We start from the raw sequence: 16,453 nt of genomic DNA on the forward strand, positions 1-16,453 counted from the left end.
AAAGTTTGTGTGACTGAAGTTGGTCTACTTAAGTGCTGAAAATACAGCCTTTCCTATTAAACTTAGGCAGCTGAATCAAATGTCTGGTCTCAGGGAAGGGAGTAGAGATGAAAGGATAACAGAGATGTATACTGTGACCATCATGAAGTTTCACGGTAGTTCTGTTTTGCAGTTTCCCTGTCGCCCTTTGTATCAGTAAGGAATGTAAAGATTCATGGCCATTAAGTTAGCTTGCTGTTGCTGTGCAGTATCGAACAAGTTGGCTGCTACTGTGGAATATCCATGGGAAGGACTTTTTTTCCTTCTTTAGCTAGGTAAGAGCAGTGCTTTTTGTCTAATTACTGCTTTATTAGATACATGGTATTTTTCATACCTAAGCGTTTGTCTGCCCTGAAACTGTTACGAGGCATTCTCATCTGGAGTACCGCAGAATAAATAAGGGACTCGTACAAAAAGTGGAATTATGGGAACATTGGTTATGGCAGTGTATTACTTTAACTTTGAGTGTCATGATTATTTTGTACGCTGCTGGCATTGGTCCTGCGGCAGAACATACAGTGAACTGGCAGTGTTCTTGAGCCGATCATGTTCTGAATTCTGTGCACAGATTGTGGAAAACGTGCTTGAATGGAGCAGCAGCAAAGCTGGTGTTCGTCAGGTGCCCCTTTGCCGTGGTTCTGCAGGTGGCTTGGTGGTGGTTTGTGTTGCATTGCAAGTAATGCCTCTGTCTGCGTTTGTTACGTACCCTGCAGCCTTCTACTGTTGTAAAGCTATGCTGGTTCCAGAGACAACGAATCATGATTTGGGCCAAAGCAGAGGGTGTCCTTAACGGCATTATGAGTTAAGAATTCCTTAAAATAGGTGAAGTTGGAAAAGAAGTTGAGATAAGTGGCTTCAAAAGTCTGTTAGAGCTGGATTTTCACCTTGTACTTTCTCATGTGTGTGGCTTTTGGTGGTTGTTTTTTTTTTTTTTTCCTCCACAACTTCAGAGCATGAACAGATTAAGCAGAATGGCTGCTGCTGCAAAAGCTGCAGGCTGAGATCTCCGACAATTCCCGTTCTCTTTATGGCCCAGTGTGTTAGCATCACAGTGCCCGTATTTTAAAATTGGGGAAAGACTGGCCTTGTCACATGTGCATCTGTACATGCCGAGATAAGTAGATCTCTGGCTAACTTCCAGTAAGCTACAGAACTTTGCAGACAGGAGTTTGTGTCGAAACGCAGCCTGATTTCATCTTACTCTCCTGCCAAAAAGCAGATAGGTGTATCTCAGTGGATTTAGTTTTCAGTTTTAAAAGAGGTGAACTACCTTTAAAGCAAAGTAGCTTTAGGAGGGACAGCGGGACTTTCTAAGCTTATGTTCACATACTTAGCTGAGACTTCAAATGGACTGACGTCTCTGTGATCTAAAACCAGATTTTGTTTGTGCGCGTAAAAGCATTAGTATGTATGTTTTGGAAGGGTTTGCTCCTGTGTAGTTGAGAAATTTCATGGAAGCCCATTTAATCGATCTGCTCTTGTTTTATACAGTATGTGCAAAACTCAAGTGTCGTTTGTGTGCTGTGACAGTAAGAATCACTTTTAAATACGCATGCTTTCTCCATCTCTCCCTGGAATAAGGAAAAGGATAATTCCATTAAGTGAACAGACTTGGGTTATAAGCAGAAGATACAGGGAATAAATGCTGCTTCTGAAAAGGTGCGGGTGAAGGAGTACATGTAGTTGTTGTTTCACAGGAATGCCCTTTGTTTTGTGTACTTGCACCATAACTAGCTGGGATGGGGAGAAATACCGTGTGATATTTCATGGCTGTATTGTTTCTTAAGACTTAGCATATACACGTAGTGATGGGGGTGGTGGATGGGAGATGATGATACCAAGCAAAAATGTTTACTTTGAGCAGTGTTAAGTTTGGTACAAGCTGATTTGGTTTGGGGGTTTTTTTGTTTGTTGATTTTTTGGTTTTGGTTGTTTTTTTTTTTTTACCTTAAATGAGTGACCTGAGTAACTTTATGCCTGCAGTTATAATCTGGGACAGGAGATTTGAAAGATTAGAAATTGGCTCATTTATTGAGAGTCTAGCGCAGCTAGTTGTTACTAATTCATGAAGCATTGCTGACGGCAGGTTATTGTATACTTTCTTATTGTTTGGGTTTTTTTATAGATTTTTCCAAGGAGTTTGATGCTAACATCTGTGTGAGGTGAAAAGTTGAGCAGATGATCTACCAGCCTGATACTATGTGACAGTCCGCAGTCTTACAGTTGTGCCCATTCCTTTTTTGACATTCAGACTTAGAATGATAATTGCATATGTACTTGGGAGTTTACCAGATTGATTCTTTCCCCTTCTGCCCCCCAAGACTTAACACTAACTCAGTAAATGCTGTCTTGTGCTGTGGCGTGGAGTTCCTGGAGAAGCCCAGCAGGCAGGAATAAAGGCTGTGCTTGGGGGGTCAGTCTTTGTTGTACCCCAGAGATCTCTTGATAGCTTGTGAAATGATTCCCAGTTTTCTGTTGCAGATTATTCACTTATTATTCTGGCTGAATGTTCCTTGGAGTCATAGTCCAGTGCCATTAATTATTTCTACAGCAACATGCTGTGTTTTGCTATTGCATCTGCAACTTCACGTTAAAAAAATCTGCCTATTCTTGGTGTTTATTTTTAGAGATTTTGTGCTCTGTTGTTACTTGCTAATAGAGAGAAACGTGAACAAAAATCTCACTCTGTTAGCAAAATACTGCAGGTTAATGTGAAGTCAGTGTGGAAGGCGTAGCTGAAACACAGGATTTAACAAATTCTGAGGTTTGTTCTCATACAATGAAAAAGCATGTGGGATAGCTTAGAAATCTGCCACTTCCACCCTAATTTGGTTTACACTTTCGAGAATTTTTGCTTTGTAAATCTTCCTTTTAACATATGTTATATTTTCCATCTGTCTTCTCAGATGTCTAAGATACAGAGAGAAACTAAATCTTTTATTTGGAAAACTCTCTTTAATAAAGATGTCTCAACAAATACTGTCAAGTATTGTGCAGAATCGTAGTGTGAATAAAAAGAAAACTGAAACTTCTATTATCACTGGTAATTGGCAATCATAATTCAGAATCCAAATTTCTTAACATATCCTCTTCAAAAGCTTTGCTTCGTCTTGCCTTTTTTTCTTACTCACCACCTTTGAGAAATAAGGATCTTATTTGGAACATTGGATAAATGCAGTATCTTTTGATTTGCAATAACTTTGTGTGTGTGTATATTTTTATTTATACATCTATAAGTCTCTAAAATAATCTCCTTCTCTGATGGTCATCTTTAATACTGTGGGAACTTCCTCAGGAAGACAGTGAGTTGCTCTTTCTTGGTGACGTGCCTCCCAGGCTCACAGGTAGACATTATTTCCTTGCTGCTGTTAGATATCTCTGAGGCAGACATCGGAGCTAGCTACTTTCTGTTACACAGTGAGAAGGAAAATGAAATATTATATTCCAACCCCTGTTCATGTGTGTCACACCTGAAGACTGTGAGCTTCTCGCTCATTCTGCCCAGCTTTACCACTGCTGGTACTTCGATAGCTGTTTTAGTAGGTGGTGTTGATGACATGGCTTCTGTGTCATCTCCTGTATAGTTTCATCTAGTGGAGCAAAGAGATGTGGAAATTACTGAGAGACTTGAATTCAGTAAGTACTGAATGTAAATCTGTTTTGTAGCGGCTGTGAAGTTTTTTCCTAAGGTTCATAAACTCCTTTAAGGAAAGTATTAATGCGAATGATTCAGAACAGCCGCATCTCGCTGAAATCAGTGCTTTAAAATAAAATAGATTTGTGAGGGCATTGGGGTTTTTTGTGTTCAGTCAGTTATGGTTGGAAGCTTTTTTAGAGTGAAATATATAAAAATCATTAGTTTTACGCACATGTCTGCTGTTGCTTCCTTATGGGCATTTGATTTTGTATTGTATGTTCTTGCACAGCTGAATTTGAGTTGCTGAGCAAATGACCCTTCACTTATAATTTGGTATCAGAAATAGGAAAAAGTGTGTTTCTGTTCTTTGTTTTAATGACACTTTTTGCAGCTATTATACATCATAAAGGAGGTGCAAAACTTGCCAGTTTCTTAGTAATCTTGCATAACACTGTTTGTTTGTTTGTTTCATAATACTACTTTATATATTAATCAGTGCTATTTTGGTCTTTGCAGAATAGGCCTGTTCGGTGCTTCTGTTACAGAAGGCGTGTAAAGGTGGGAGATTTCAGAGAAGGGCTGGTGTAGCTGAAGGGAGTGTTGGAAGCAGCCTGAGCTAGAAGACGATACTGAGCATGGAGTTCTCACCACCCATGCTGTTGGTGAGAACATGTGGCTCTTTGTGGGGAGGATGGAGGACTGAACAGTTTAAAATCTGAAACACCTTGTGTTGACCCATGTATTTAAAGAAGTTTGTGGCCAGGGAAAGTCACAGTTTCAGTTTGTTTGTCAAGATAATTCATGTGGTTTTGTGTGATCTTTGGACTTTTTTCCAGATGTGCAGTGAGGATGGCACAGCCTTAATGTGAAGCAGTTGGATCTGTCAGTTGTGTGAGCTGACTCAAGGCATTCGCGTGCAAACACTCTTGGTTTTGGTACAAACGGTGCATTTTATGCTGCCTACTGTTGTATGCAAGTGTATGTATGCTAGTGCCTACTATTAATTACTGGATTCTCAGATGATTCCTCTTTAAAGGGTCATCCTGAACGTAAATGTTTTGTCAGCTGTAGGGCACCAGAAAAGACGTGTGTGTTTGTGGTAGGATGAGAAGGCCGTCTCGCTTCTGTTCATGTACTCCAGGAACCCTGAAATACTTCATCAGGATGATCTTGCGAATGGGAAGCTGATGTTACCAGTGGTTGGTCTTCCAGTCTATAGGCAGATTGCTTACGACCTCTTCCTTCTGTCTAGATTTCTGCTCTTAGAGCAAAGAAAATTACTGAAGCCTTCTGGTCAGTAAGCACGTGTAGCGCAATTGCCACATGCAGTGTGACAATAGTCATGTCCACATTGTTGATGCTGCTGGGTAGGATTTAAAGTGACTCACAAGAGCAGACACAGCAATAGTGTCAAAATAGCAAAGACACTTTGGGAAACAATTAAGAGGAAGGATGGTTATGGAGAGGCTTTGTAGGACCAGAGGAAAGCAAAGTCAATCCATTGTTGGCTGTCTGATGCTTCCAAGAACAGAGCAGAGGGAGGGTTCTTGTTGGGCTGCTTCTGCCACAGCTTTTGGGGGTTATTTTGGTTGTATTCCCCTCTGGCATCTGGGAAGAGGTGAGAGCTGCTTATCTGAATGCATTTTTTGTTTTTGTTTCTGTCTATTAACTTTGGTACCAGATGCATTTAACGTGCCCTTATATACTGCTTTGTTTGAAATAGTGGAACATGCAAGTAATCTGATTATTTTTTCATTGTTATTTTATTTTTTTAATGAAAGGGTAGATCTGACGATGGGTATTATTCCTGAAAGAAGCTAGTATCTTAGGTTTTTCTGGACCTTTAGCACAGATTGTCTCCGCCATCTCTCTTTTGCTGTGCTCATAATGAAAACAATTTGGGTAAGTACAGTAGAGAGAAACTTGAGGTTTGTGATACACAACATGCAAGTGGAAAGAGAGGCTAGGAACTAAACTTGACGTAATCAAGGAAGGATCTTCATTTATACTATTCTCTTTTCAGGAGGTGAGTAAGAAGCTGGGGGCAGAGCATTTGGTCTTTCCTGTATCAAGCAGTTGTTACCACGCATGTTAGTTGTGGTATAGGGGGTATAGGTACGTGCATTATCCCCGTCCTGACTTTTCTGTCTGGTGTTCGAGCTGGTGTCAGGAGCATTTTTTAAACTGAATCAATAGTACTGGTAGTATTGCAGTAGAGGTTAGAACAGAGCTGATTCTTTTTCATTAGCTTTTTGATTTGTTTGCTCTGTGTAATGAGCTTCAGTTTTGAAAAGTCACTTCATTGCTGAAGTCTTACAAAAATGGATTGTGGAAGATTTTAGGAGCTTGAAGCTACTTTAACTTAAGACTAACTAACTAGATTCTAAGCTGATAGCATCCCTTTTGGTTATTGGGATGCACAAAATTGCTGTAATCTGATTGTTTTTAGGAACTGTGTCGCTGCTTAGTTGCATGTCTGTACCCTGAATGGTATCCATCTTACCGGGAGAGTCACGCTTTGCCAGAAGACAAGTTGCAAAGGAAGTGTGGTAGAACAAATGCTGCCTTCTCAATCTCCCTATCCCTAAAATCCCAGCCACAGAAAAAGGAAGAGGAGGCAATTGTTATACACATTTTCAGGAAAGGCTAAAAGGACAGTACAGGCAACTAGAGACAGGTCAGCGTCCCTTCCATCACTGAGAAGATCATGGATGAGCTGGAGTCAGTTTAATGAAGGGCTACCGATGAGGTCGGGGGCTGGAGCATTTGCTTTTTCAGAAGAAGCTGAGGGGCTGGGCGACAGACCTACTGATGTTCCTTCTAACCTGAGTAACTGTGAGTCTGTAAGCAAGAGAGTACTGTGATAATTATTCCAATGAGTTTCCTACAAGCACATACCTAGAATGCCAGGTGAGGCTCGTTTCTGTGTATCGATATATTTGAATTTTGACTAGTCCACTGGATTAGGACTGAGCCAACCAGACTGTATTTCCTTCTTATCCCAAATGCAAGTAGTTGAAAAGATCAGGCAGAAAGAAACTTGGGTATCAGAATCTCTTATTGTGTCAGCCATAATTCTTGTCTTTAAGTAGCAGATGCCTGCTACTAGATTTCTCATTTCCACCTCACTGCCCTCCACCCAGCCGTTAGGCTCTCCTTGGCCCAGTCCGATCCCTCATCGTGCTCTTTCTCAACCTGCTTGGTAAACATCGTCTTCTGAAAAAGTGATGCTGCTCCTCTGAAAGCTGAGGTCCGGATGCATGTCAGTTTGCAATCTTTCTGCGTTTCTGATTAGATTAAGATGCTAATATAAAGTTTCCTTATTTTATTTTTTTCTGTGAAGATGGTGTTTAATTGCTCTGAAACATTAAATATGCTAATTGTCTTTTATGAAACAATAAATTATAGAATCCTCAAACCTCAAAAGGAGGGTGGAATGGATGTAGTAATTGCTGACTGCACCAAACAGTATGACTATTGAGTTGATTTACCTGACATCAAATTTTAGGGAATGGCTGGAGCTCTGAACTGTTGAGGCTTTGTCTGCTGGGGTCTGGCATGATTGAAAGAAGTCTTACAAAACAAAATTGGACTCACTGAAATGTAACAGCTATGTTGGCATGCAAGAAAAGCATGGTGAAAATACTGCTTGTGTACTGGGACTGCAGTGTGACTTCAGTGTCTGCTCCATGGATGGGCAGTCAAAAGTTTGTGACAGGAAAACACCCAGTTGCGTTTCAAGTGGCGATTATGCTGTAAAAAATGAAACTGAATTTGATAGTTCCCCTCCTGCTTGCTGTGTGATATGTTTGAGATAATAAATCATGTAAAGAAATACCTTAGCATGTTTGTCACCTCTCCAGGCTGGGGTAAAGGGAAAAAAAATATGACATTGGAACAAGTTAATTGATTGAACATGTGTGTTAACAAAGAGTCTCCTGATAACAGTTGCAAGTAGTCATACAGATGAAAATGTTCTGCCTTGAGAACACAGCACAGTGGATTTTTTTTCTTCTGAGAAGGCTTAGAAGGAAACAGAACAGCTTTTTTTTATTCTGGTTGCTGAAAGTGTTGTCCAGGAAGGCAGAAAACTGTGACATTTAAGCTCATAAAACTGAAATTAGGAGAGAGTGTATCTCAAGTGTGGTTATCTTCTATTTGTGAAAATAGCAGCTCAAAGAATGCAAAATTCTCAAATTGGAAAAGGAGCCCTTTGGAAAGAATGGGGGTGTTGTAGTTTCCTGGTGCTTTTCCATCCCTTCTGAAAGATGTTACCTCTGGGTTTTGGCGCTTTCCTGTTAAGAGGACGTTTGATTTTATGTAACAAGAGGTAATGAAAGGTGAGACGTTTAGGATTGGAAGTGCTCTGTTAGAGACGACATGTTACAAAGTAGGTTTCTGCAGCCTTTGTCGGCTCTACTGCTTCCTGAGCGCTGACGTTAGACGTGTGCCTTACGAGTCAAGGGAGTCTATCCTCCTTTAAACTGAAGACCACTGTTTCTGTTCCCTGGCGTGCTAGGTAAGCGGCAGGTTTGGGAGACGGAGCAGGTACAAAGCTCGGTAGTTGGAATGGGACTCCTAGGTATAGGTGTTTTTTGAGCTTCAGATAACAGTATGTAAAGGCAAAGGCATCTCAATTTTTAAGCTTGGTAACTGCCATTGACTTTGAGAAATCGTTGAAGCATTGGGTATGGGATTGGTTGTGTTTTTCTCATGAGGATGGGGGGACTGAAGTTACCTTAAATTTCGCTATCAGTAGAAATGGACTGCATTCTTATTATGGCAGATTTTTTAATATGTGTGTAAATATATTTATTATTTTGATAACTGGCAAGACAATCTCTTTATGGATTTGTTGCAGACATGCTCAAGTAGGCTTTTGTTTTCTGTTGCATTTTATGACTGTTGTAAAATGTGCCTTGTGTTGATGTTTTTAACGTACGTGACTGATTAAAATACAAAAGCAAGAAGATTAATCATTGCCTGAACACTTGAATACTCGGTGAATTTTTACATGACCACTGTGCTAAGCTTTTTACCTTCCTTTTATTTTCCTGCTGGCAAAGCTGTAAACTTTCCATGCCTAACGTTAAATGTATAGCCTTACGGGAGCTTAAGTGGTAGATTATTTTAGGTTTTAAGAGGCAGTATTCCCAAATGCTTTCTTCACTCTTTTTGTAAACTGCAAAAACATTTCCAGTTCTTGGCTCTGGCAAGACTGTTCAGAGTCCAGCCAGCCAAACAAAAACAATCTGAGCACTTAGACTCCAGCATCCCATTTTGAAATACAACAGGAAAAAAATACTTTTCTCTTTTGAAGCCACAGCAACATCTTGCCCCCTCCGCATTTTGTCACTTCTCTGGCCCTGTGTGTGCATGCACATGCATCTTTTGTTCATGAAATACAATTTTGGGGCAGAAGCTTTCAAAAACACTGTTTCATGGGATTTACAAAAGTTGTCTGATCAAGTGCTGTAAACCTTGAACTTAGCAGCCAGCCAGGATGACGAGAGCAATTTAACAAAGGCAAAACCTCAGCCACAGACCCTGTATTCACCACCCTTCGTGACGTGCAGGCAGGTGGCTTTGGTTGTGCTCCAGGCTGCAGCCGCCTGCGGTGGAACCTGCCGGTGACCAGGGGCTGCATGGCTGGGACCCGGGCACCGAGGACTCACTGCTAGCCAAATGGGGCTTGACACTGAAAACAGGCACTGAGATTTTCATCAGAGAGGGGTTAGAGAAGGATGGAAGGTTAAAAAAATCATGAAAGCTTGAAAGAAGGAAAGTAGAACCGAAATACATGGGAAGAGACACAAATTGCAGCATAGTGTCAAGTGGTGGTGTTGGGAAGAGGAGATGAGCTGAAGCGATTGCCGAAAGGAATGTAGTTGACGGAATTTCTGTAAAAGGCAAGCTGAAAAGGTGAAGTAAGCTGAAGGGAAAGGCAGTAAGTAAGAGAAAATGAAAAATACTTCAATGAACCTAGCTAACACAAATGTTAGTTTGTTACTTCCCTGCTTGAGAGGGAACAGGAGGTCTGTTCTGAGCTGGGGTGTGTGTTGTTGCAGCCAACGTCGTGCAGACCTGGAAGGATTCTTCAGAGCCTGTTGCCTTCAGTAGGTACTGATGGCAAGATGTGGGCCCCTAAAGGATATGCTGCTGTGAGCACCTCAAAACAGGCAGAATTTAACATTTTTGTGTATGCTTACTGTGACTGTTTATGTAATTCATGGGTCATTGCAACACACCTGAAAATCTTTACTCTTATTTATTCATTTAGGTTGCATTGAAAATTTGAATGCTGACGAAATGCGCAGTGTTAAATGTACAGAGATGTGTTGGTAATGCATCCTAGCTTTGTGCTACAGGTTACGCGGTGTTTGGTTTTTGTTGTTTCTCTTCAATGCGGTTAGTGTGCTCCAGGCTGTCACTTGCTGAACTTTTTGCTTTGCCACTTTTGCAACCTGAGTCTTGCACCAAATTCTTGTGGTTGAAGAGTGAATTAAACTTTAAAACAATGAAGCTTTGGGGATGCCCTTCTTTAGAAGAGAACTTTTGTGTGCTATAACCTGGAAAAAACTTGGTTTGTCTGTTGCTTACTGCGAGTGACTAGGGTTTTTCAGGGCTGGCTTTGGTGGAGCAAAATAAAGTTTTCACACATTTCTGTTACAGAAAAAAGGGGTCGGTTCACATCATATCCTTTGACTGGAAGACTTCTCTGACATGTGCTGTGTGTTTGAACAACTTCTCTTATGAATTGAGCCTGCTTTACTTACACATTTATTAATGTCACTGTATGCACTTGTCCTTATGTCTTCAAATATATAACTTTTACTTTCACATTCAGGTACCTGTATACAGTCAAGCAACTTCATAATTTTAGTCGCATACCACAGTAACGTTGCATGTGTCTGTGTAACAGTATTTTAGTGAACCTGAGTTGCTCTTTTAAAAAAAAACCCACAAAAGAACTCCCACCACTTTTTATCAGTCTGGATGTTCCAGCCAGGCAGAGAGCAGTCCTTCAAGTGGCTTAATGAAGATTTGATTGATTTATTTTGCTCATCTGGAGAGTGTGTGGATTACTTCTGTCAATATTGGGCATGATAAATGAGGGCTGGGCATTTAGAGAGCAATTTGAATTTTTTTGAGCTGTTAGGGGGTTGAGAAGTGACTTGATTCAAGAGACATTATGAGGAAAAAATGTTGAGTGCCTTTTGGGATCTTCTGAGGTAGTGGATTGTAATACAGATCAGTGATAGAAACTGATACTAAACATGTTTATATGTGAGGCTGGGATCAAACTACCGAAGAAGCTTTCGATCAAGCTTGACGCCTAGCAGGAAGATGTTCTTTGTCCACGCGCATACATAAATTACAGCGTTGAGATAGGATTGTTGGGTGAAATGCGGTGGCTTGGGATTACGTAGGAGGTCGGAGAAGGTGATGTAATCGCTCTTCTGGGAGAGTAAATCAACAGAGGGAAAGATCTCTATTTCTGCTGCCTTCTTTTAGCCAAAACAAGAGAAATTTAGTAGTTAGGTTAAATCATTGTATTCACGCCACATTTCTTAAGTTTGGTACAGTGTTTTGTCAGAAATCTTGGGGAAAAAACTACTTACTAGCCAGTGCTCTGCCCTCTGTGGTTTTGTGCACAGTGTGTACCATCAGCTATGCTGTATGAAAGATTCTGGAGTTCATGTCACGGGGACCCTTGTTTGCTGGCAATATTAAGTCTTGAGTAAAGATGTACCTTGATGCAGGTTGCTGTTTAAGACTAGTACAAAGTAATGTAAATGAATATGTTAGTTACTTGTTATGTTTTTCTCACCTGTGTTTCTGTTTTAACTTGTAGATTTTGGATCTTTGTTTGACTTGGAAAATGATCTTCCTGATGAGCTGATCCCAAATGGCGAGTTGGGCCTTTTAAACAGCAGTGGGAACCTTGTTCCAGATGCAGCTTCCAAACACAAACAACTTTCTGAACTTCTAAGGGGAGGCAGCAGCTCTTCCTTAAACCCAGGAATTGGAAATGTGAACTCAAACAGCCCTGTCCAGCAGGGAGTTGGTAGTCAAGTTCAAGGGCAGCCGAACAGTGCTAATATCGGTAATCTGGGTGCTATGGGTAAGAGCCCTTTAAACTCGGGAGACTCTTCTGCTTCAGGCCTGGCAAAGCAAGCAGCCAGCACCTCTGGACCTACCACACCTGCATCACAAACTCTGAACTCTCAAGCACAAAAACAAGTGGGGTTGGTGACAAGCAGCCCTGCAACATCACAGACTGGACCTGGGATATGTATGAATACTAATTTCAGTCAGACACACCAGAGCCTTCTCAACAGTAATTCTGGTCACAGTTTAATGAATCAGCCTCAGCAAGGACAAGGGCAGGTAATGAATGGATCTCTTGGGGCAGCTGGAAGAGGAAGGGGAGCAGGAATGCAATATTCTGCCCCTGCCATGCAGGGGAATGCAGGCAGTGTGCTGGCAGAGACTTTAACCCAAGTATCTCCACAGATGACTGGTCACACCGGACTGAACACAGCACAGACAGGAGCAATGACAAAAGTATGTACATATAATTTAATATATTCTATTTATCGCACTTGTTTTTTCTCCATACAGGTGTTTAGAAAATGTAGTAGATCCTTTTCTGGAACAGAGCTGAAGAATGCACTTTCTTGGGTCTGTAGTTATCTGTTTCAGTCAACCAGTGACATTGTGAAAGCAAGATAATTGAAACAGTATTTCTCATGTCGTCAGAAAGCACTCATTGAAAAACACATCCTTGAAGTTAAAAGTTGGTTAGTGTCTTGGGGTGAATTAGAAAAGAGTAGAGTAATCCTGCAAAAAGGAAGCAGATCATTACTTCTGTGCAGGATCTCAGTTCAGCTGCCAGGCAACCCTGTCTTCTAAAGTAGTGTGAAAGTAGACTGAACAGAGAGGTGTAGCAGTTGGTTGTCTTGTCAAGGACCGCTGTCAACAGGTGTGCAGTGAATCTTTGTCAGACACAGGGGAACTGATGTGAAAACAGCAAATTTCACATAGATTGCCAAGCTAATGCAAACTCGGTGAAAGGGAGGGGCAGCGTGTGGGCAAGAAGTTATAGTTCGGTGGCCATTGCACATCAGGGCAGGGAATATATGCAGGTGGAAATATCTGCCTCTGTCTTGGGGTGCTGCTCTGGTCCTGGCTCAATATAGTCATTGCTTTTTAGTTCTTCATTTTCCAGTTGTAAGCGTAGATGAGTGTTTTGATTGCTGCTCCTCCTGTCTTATGGTTGGATAGCAGTGTGCCTCATCTCTTTGTCTGTGTTGCTTTGGTACAGTTCCTTCATGAAATTTTCATGGCAAACCCACCATGTTCTGGTACATGGAAAAAGATACTTTATCATCTATGGTATTTGATCTGTTCATACATCATAGTCATTATCATTGTTGTTTATTAAGACATAAATGTTAAATCATTGCTGTGTTAGGCATCGTGGAAAAAATTGCATTGCCTGACATAAGTGTATGTCATCTTCTCTGAAGAAATGCTGACATCATTGTGGAGTACTGTATAGTTAATTTTTAGTTTTTAAAATAAAACCCAAAAAGCATTCTCCGCAGTGGAAGGGATCCCTTTGCTTAAGGAAGAGTTGTTTGTGGTCTGAGTGAAGGTCATAGCATGTGAAAGTGGACGTAGCAGTCTCCAGCTTCTGAATCAGCTAAATTTGTTACGTGGAGTGGGTTGGTCTGCACAGAAAGAAAATTAGCTTATCTTTCATTTGGTTTTCTTTGACATTTGTGGGAGCAGTGAGAAATTCCAATTATCTGGTTTGTTTCTATAAACTCATCAATATCCAAATTCTACTTACAAGTAGATTTTTTCCTAGCCACTGTACAGTTATGTGGTGAAACTACTAATTTTCTACGTGAACTAACTGAAGTAGAATTGCCCCAAAGCAAAGGGACTTGCCTAAGGTGGTCGTCTTATGAACCTGGTATGGTATTAACCTGGTGGGGAACATTCTGTGATTTCTTTGTTTATTTTAAGCAAACTCACCCCTGGTAAAAGAACAGGCCAGCACTCGGACAAATTCCATTTTTCAAGGATTTCAGTCTTAGCCTGATTGAAGCTGCAAATGGGATTCACCAGCTTGGGAAGGCGAGCTGGAATTTCTCAGTTAGCATACGTTCAGGAAGTAAAGTAAAAGTTTACTTGAACAAGCAATACGTTGTAAAAAGAATAGTGGATGTATCTGTATTATGTAAATCATTGGTTTGTCCTCATATGCAGTGCTGTGCTTAGCACTGGTGATGCATTTCCAAGAGATTAGAGCAAAATCAGTGCTTTCAGAAGTTCTTACATAGTTGTTTGGAGAAACTGAAGAAGTAGGACTGAGCGTAAGTGTTAAAATGGTGCTTCTGTGGAGGTGCTAGCACTTAAGAGAAAACAATTTTTTAAATGTGGCAAACTTAGAAAAATTGCTGTTTTCCAGGGCTCCATCTCTTGAACAAGATGAAGCTTACAAGAATTGTGTTGTTTTAAAGAAGTTGTACTTTATTTGCATCTTAATTTTCTCTTAGCAGGAGAGCAAGTGAGCTCAGTGTTTTACACAAATTATTTTGTGTTTCCATTTTGGAACAAATTACTTGCTGCCTGAATTTTCTTCTGATGAATTCTCCACTTTTGCCATTTTCCTCAGTAGGCATTTGAGGATTGGCATCCTTTTCTAGTCTCTTCCCATCCCCAGTTTATTGTCCTAATAGTATTATCAACTGTGATTGTGTGTTAGCTTTTTCTCTTATTGATGCTCCAGTTGTGATGAAGGCTTTTAAGAAAAGTAAGAGAGCACGCTAGGTTTGTTCTTCTGAAACTGAAATTTGTGCTGAAGGAGAATGTGGGTTGGCTTGGTATTTTTACCTCCTGTTCCCTGATGTTTGCCACCTGATGTATTCAGCTTAAAAGATTCAAAGAGCAGCGACAGAAGTGGTGAGGCAGCTAATCTACCTAATAGTGAATGTGCCGAACTTGACTAAACGGTTTAGAATGTAGCTGCCATCATGCTTGAAGAACTGTGTGAGGCTGTAAGCAAACTCTCAAGCAGTATATCCTGAGGGAAAGAAAGAGGTGTGAAATAAAAATGCAGAAGAAAAACTAAAATTTTTGAACTAGGGTTTTCTCATGATGCTTCAAATGAGTGGTGTGCATCACTGATTAACCTCGTTCAAGTGTGGCTCAGAAGCCCCTTTTTCTCAATTCAGTGTGTTTATATGCAATGTGTAGCGCTCATGACTATGACCTGGGACTAGCTCTGTTGTGCAAGACCTTGCTTCCTTGATGGTTTGTTCTAATCCTTTTTTAGTAAAAGGCAAATCAAGGAAGCTCCATTGCTTTTTCCATTTTTATTTCTTGTGGTATGTTTTTCTAAGCATTCTTTCTGGTAAGAGAAAAAGAAGAAGAAAAAATAATCCAGAATCCAATCCCTTCACCTGCTCTCAGAAATAACTGGGATTCTTTTCATCTGGAGCATGATAAGCCAATACTGTTAGTTTTGAGCTGGACTTGCCGTTTTAAGGCAGCTCTTGAAAGAATGAGAAGTACACAAGAAATGAGCATGAGCATGGCAACTCAAGCTCATGATGCTTGCATAAGCCGAAGGTGGCAGATTAACCTTACCCCTAACCAATTAAAAAGACAATGAAAAATTAACTGATTCTCATTGTCAGAGGGCCATAAGGTGCTGACATCAAGACAGATGTTTTTCCATTGGCAGGGAGAGATTAAAGCAAAATACTTCCTAAATCCAGAGACACATAAGCAAAGGATTTCGTAGATCTCATATGATCACCTGGAAGAAACAACCTGTCAATACAAGTTAAAAAAAAAAAGCTATTAAAGTCATAGTTGTATTTTCTTGGGAGTATATAGCATGTTCTTGATAGCCTAGAATATTTTTGGAAATAGGGAGAATAGTCCCTGAGAAGGTTTTGTGAATTAAAAATAAAACAACTTACTATAGCAAGAATTTTAATGCTTTGTTGACCATGACTGTGCAATTTGCATATTCAGATTTATTTAGAGGACCTGCTTTGTGATTTTGTGCTGTCTGGGGTCATCCAGAAACCTCTGAGTAAACTTCTATGCTGCTGTATGTATCTCTGCTCTGCTCACTACCAGACTCCTTCCGTGTAACAGTTTTTCTTGTAACTGTGGCATTGTGGCCCAGTTCTCTTGGACGACACTACAAGGATAGTTTTCATTTGACTGGGTTGAAGTTCTTTAAGAAATCTGCTTAAAGAGCAGAAGGATTCTTCTTTGAACAGTTATTGCTTGACGGAGGTTGAGGAACAGATCATCTTGTCACAGCAATTTCCAGTAGTAGTGGAACTGCCCTTTTGTATTGTACCATTGGTTTTTTGCGTGAAGTCCAGTAAGATCAGAAGACGTGTTCAAACCATCTAGAAAATCTTTTTAAATTAAGAGTTGTTTTTTTAAGGTTTGTTGATAGTCAAGGTCATTAAACAGTAGCAAAGCTAAGCAGTTGGCCTGTTGCTTCCGTAGAAATGAGCATTTCATTGCAAGCATGCTCCGTGCTTCATACTCTCCTGTTGCTGTGAGTTCATCTTTTTCAAACGAAGGAGATGAAGCTGCCATATAGTTCATTGTGGCTGGCAAGAGCTTGAAGCTGTGTTTCCATAGATTAGGTATTGTACAGTCTCTTGCTGAGGTGCATTCCCCTCCTCCTAATACTGCTATCAAAACTTGTGGAAAATCAGAAAAATTTGGGAA

General features: G+C 40.5%; 1 protein-coding gene across 5 annotated transcripts in view; it reads left to right on the forward strand.

The window, feature by feature from the left end:
• CREBBP (CREB binding protein) overlaps positions 1-16,453 on the forward strand; it is a 97,388-nt gene that overhangs the window by 3,297 nt on the left and 77,638 nt on the right. For 4 of the 5 annotated variants that reach the window (XM_055710337.1, XM_055710338.1, XM_055710336.1 and 1 more), the window contains exon 2: positions 11,532-12,244. In XM_055710337.1, coding sequence (XP_055566312.1) covers positions 11,532-12,244 — 713 coding nt within the window. The remainder of the gene's footprint in view (positions 1-11,531; positions 12,245-16,453) is intronic. The other variant, XM_055710339.1, reaches the window with a different exon arrangement.

Source organism: Falco cherrug, chromosome 4 (assembly GCF_023634085.1).
Source record: "Falco cherrug isolate bFalChe1 chromosome 4, bFalChe1.pri, whole genome shotgun sequence".
NCBI lineage: Eukaryota > Metazoa > Chordata > Aves > Falconiformes > Falconidae > Falco > Falco cherrug.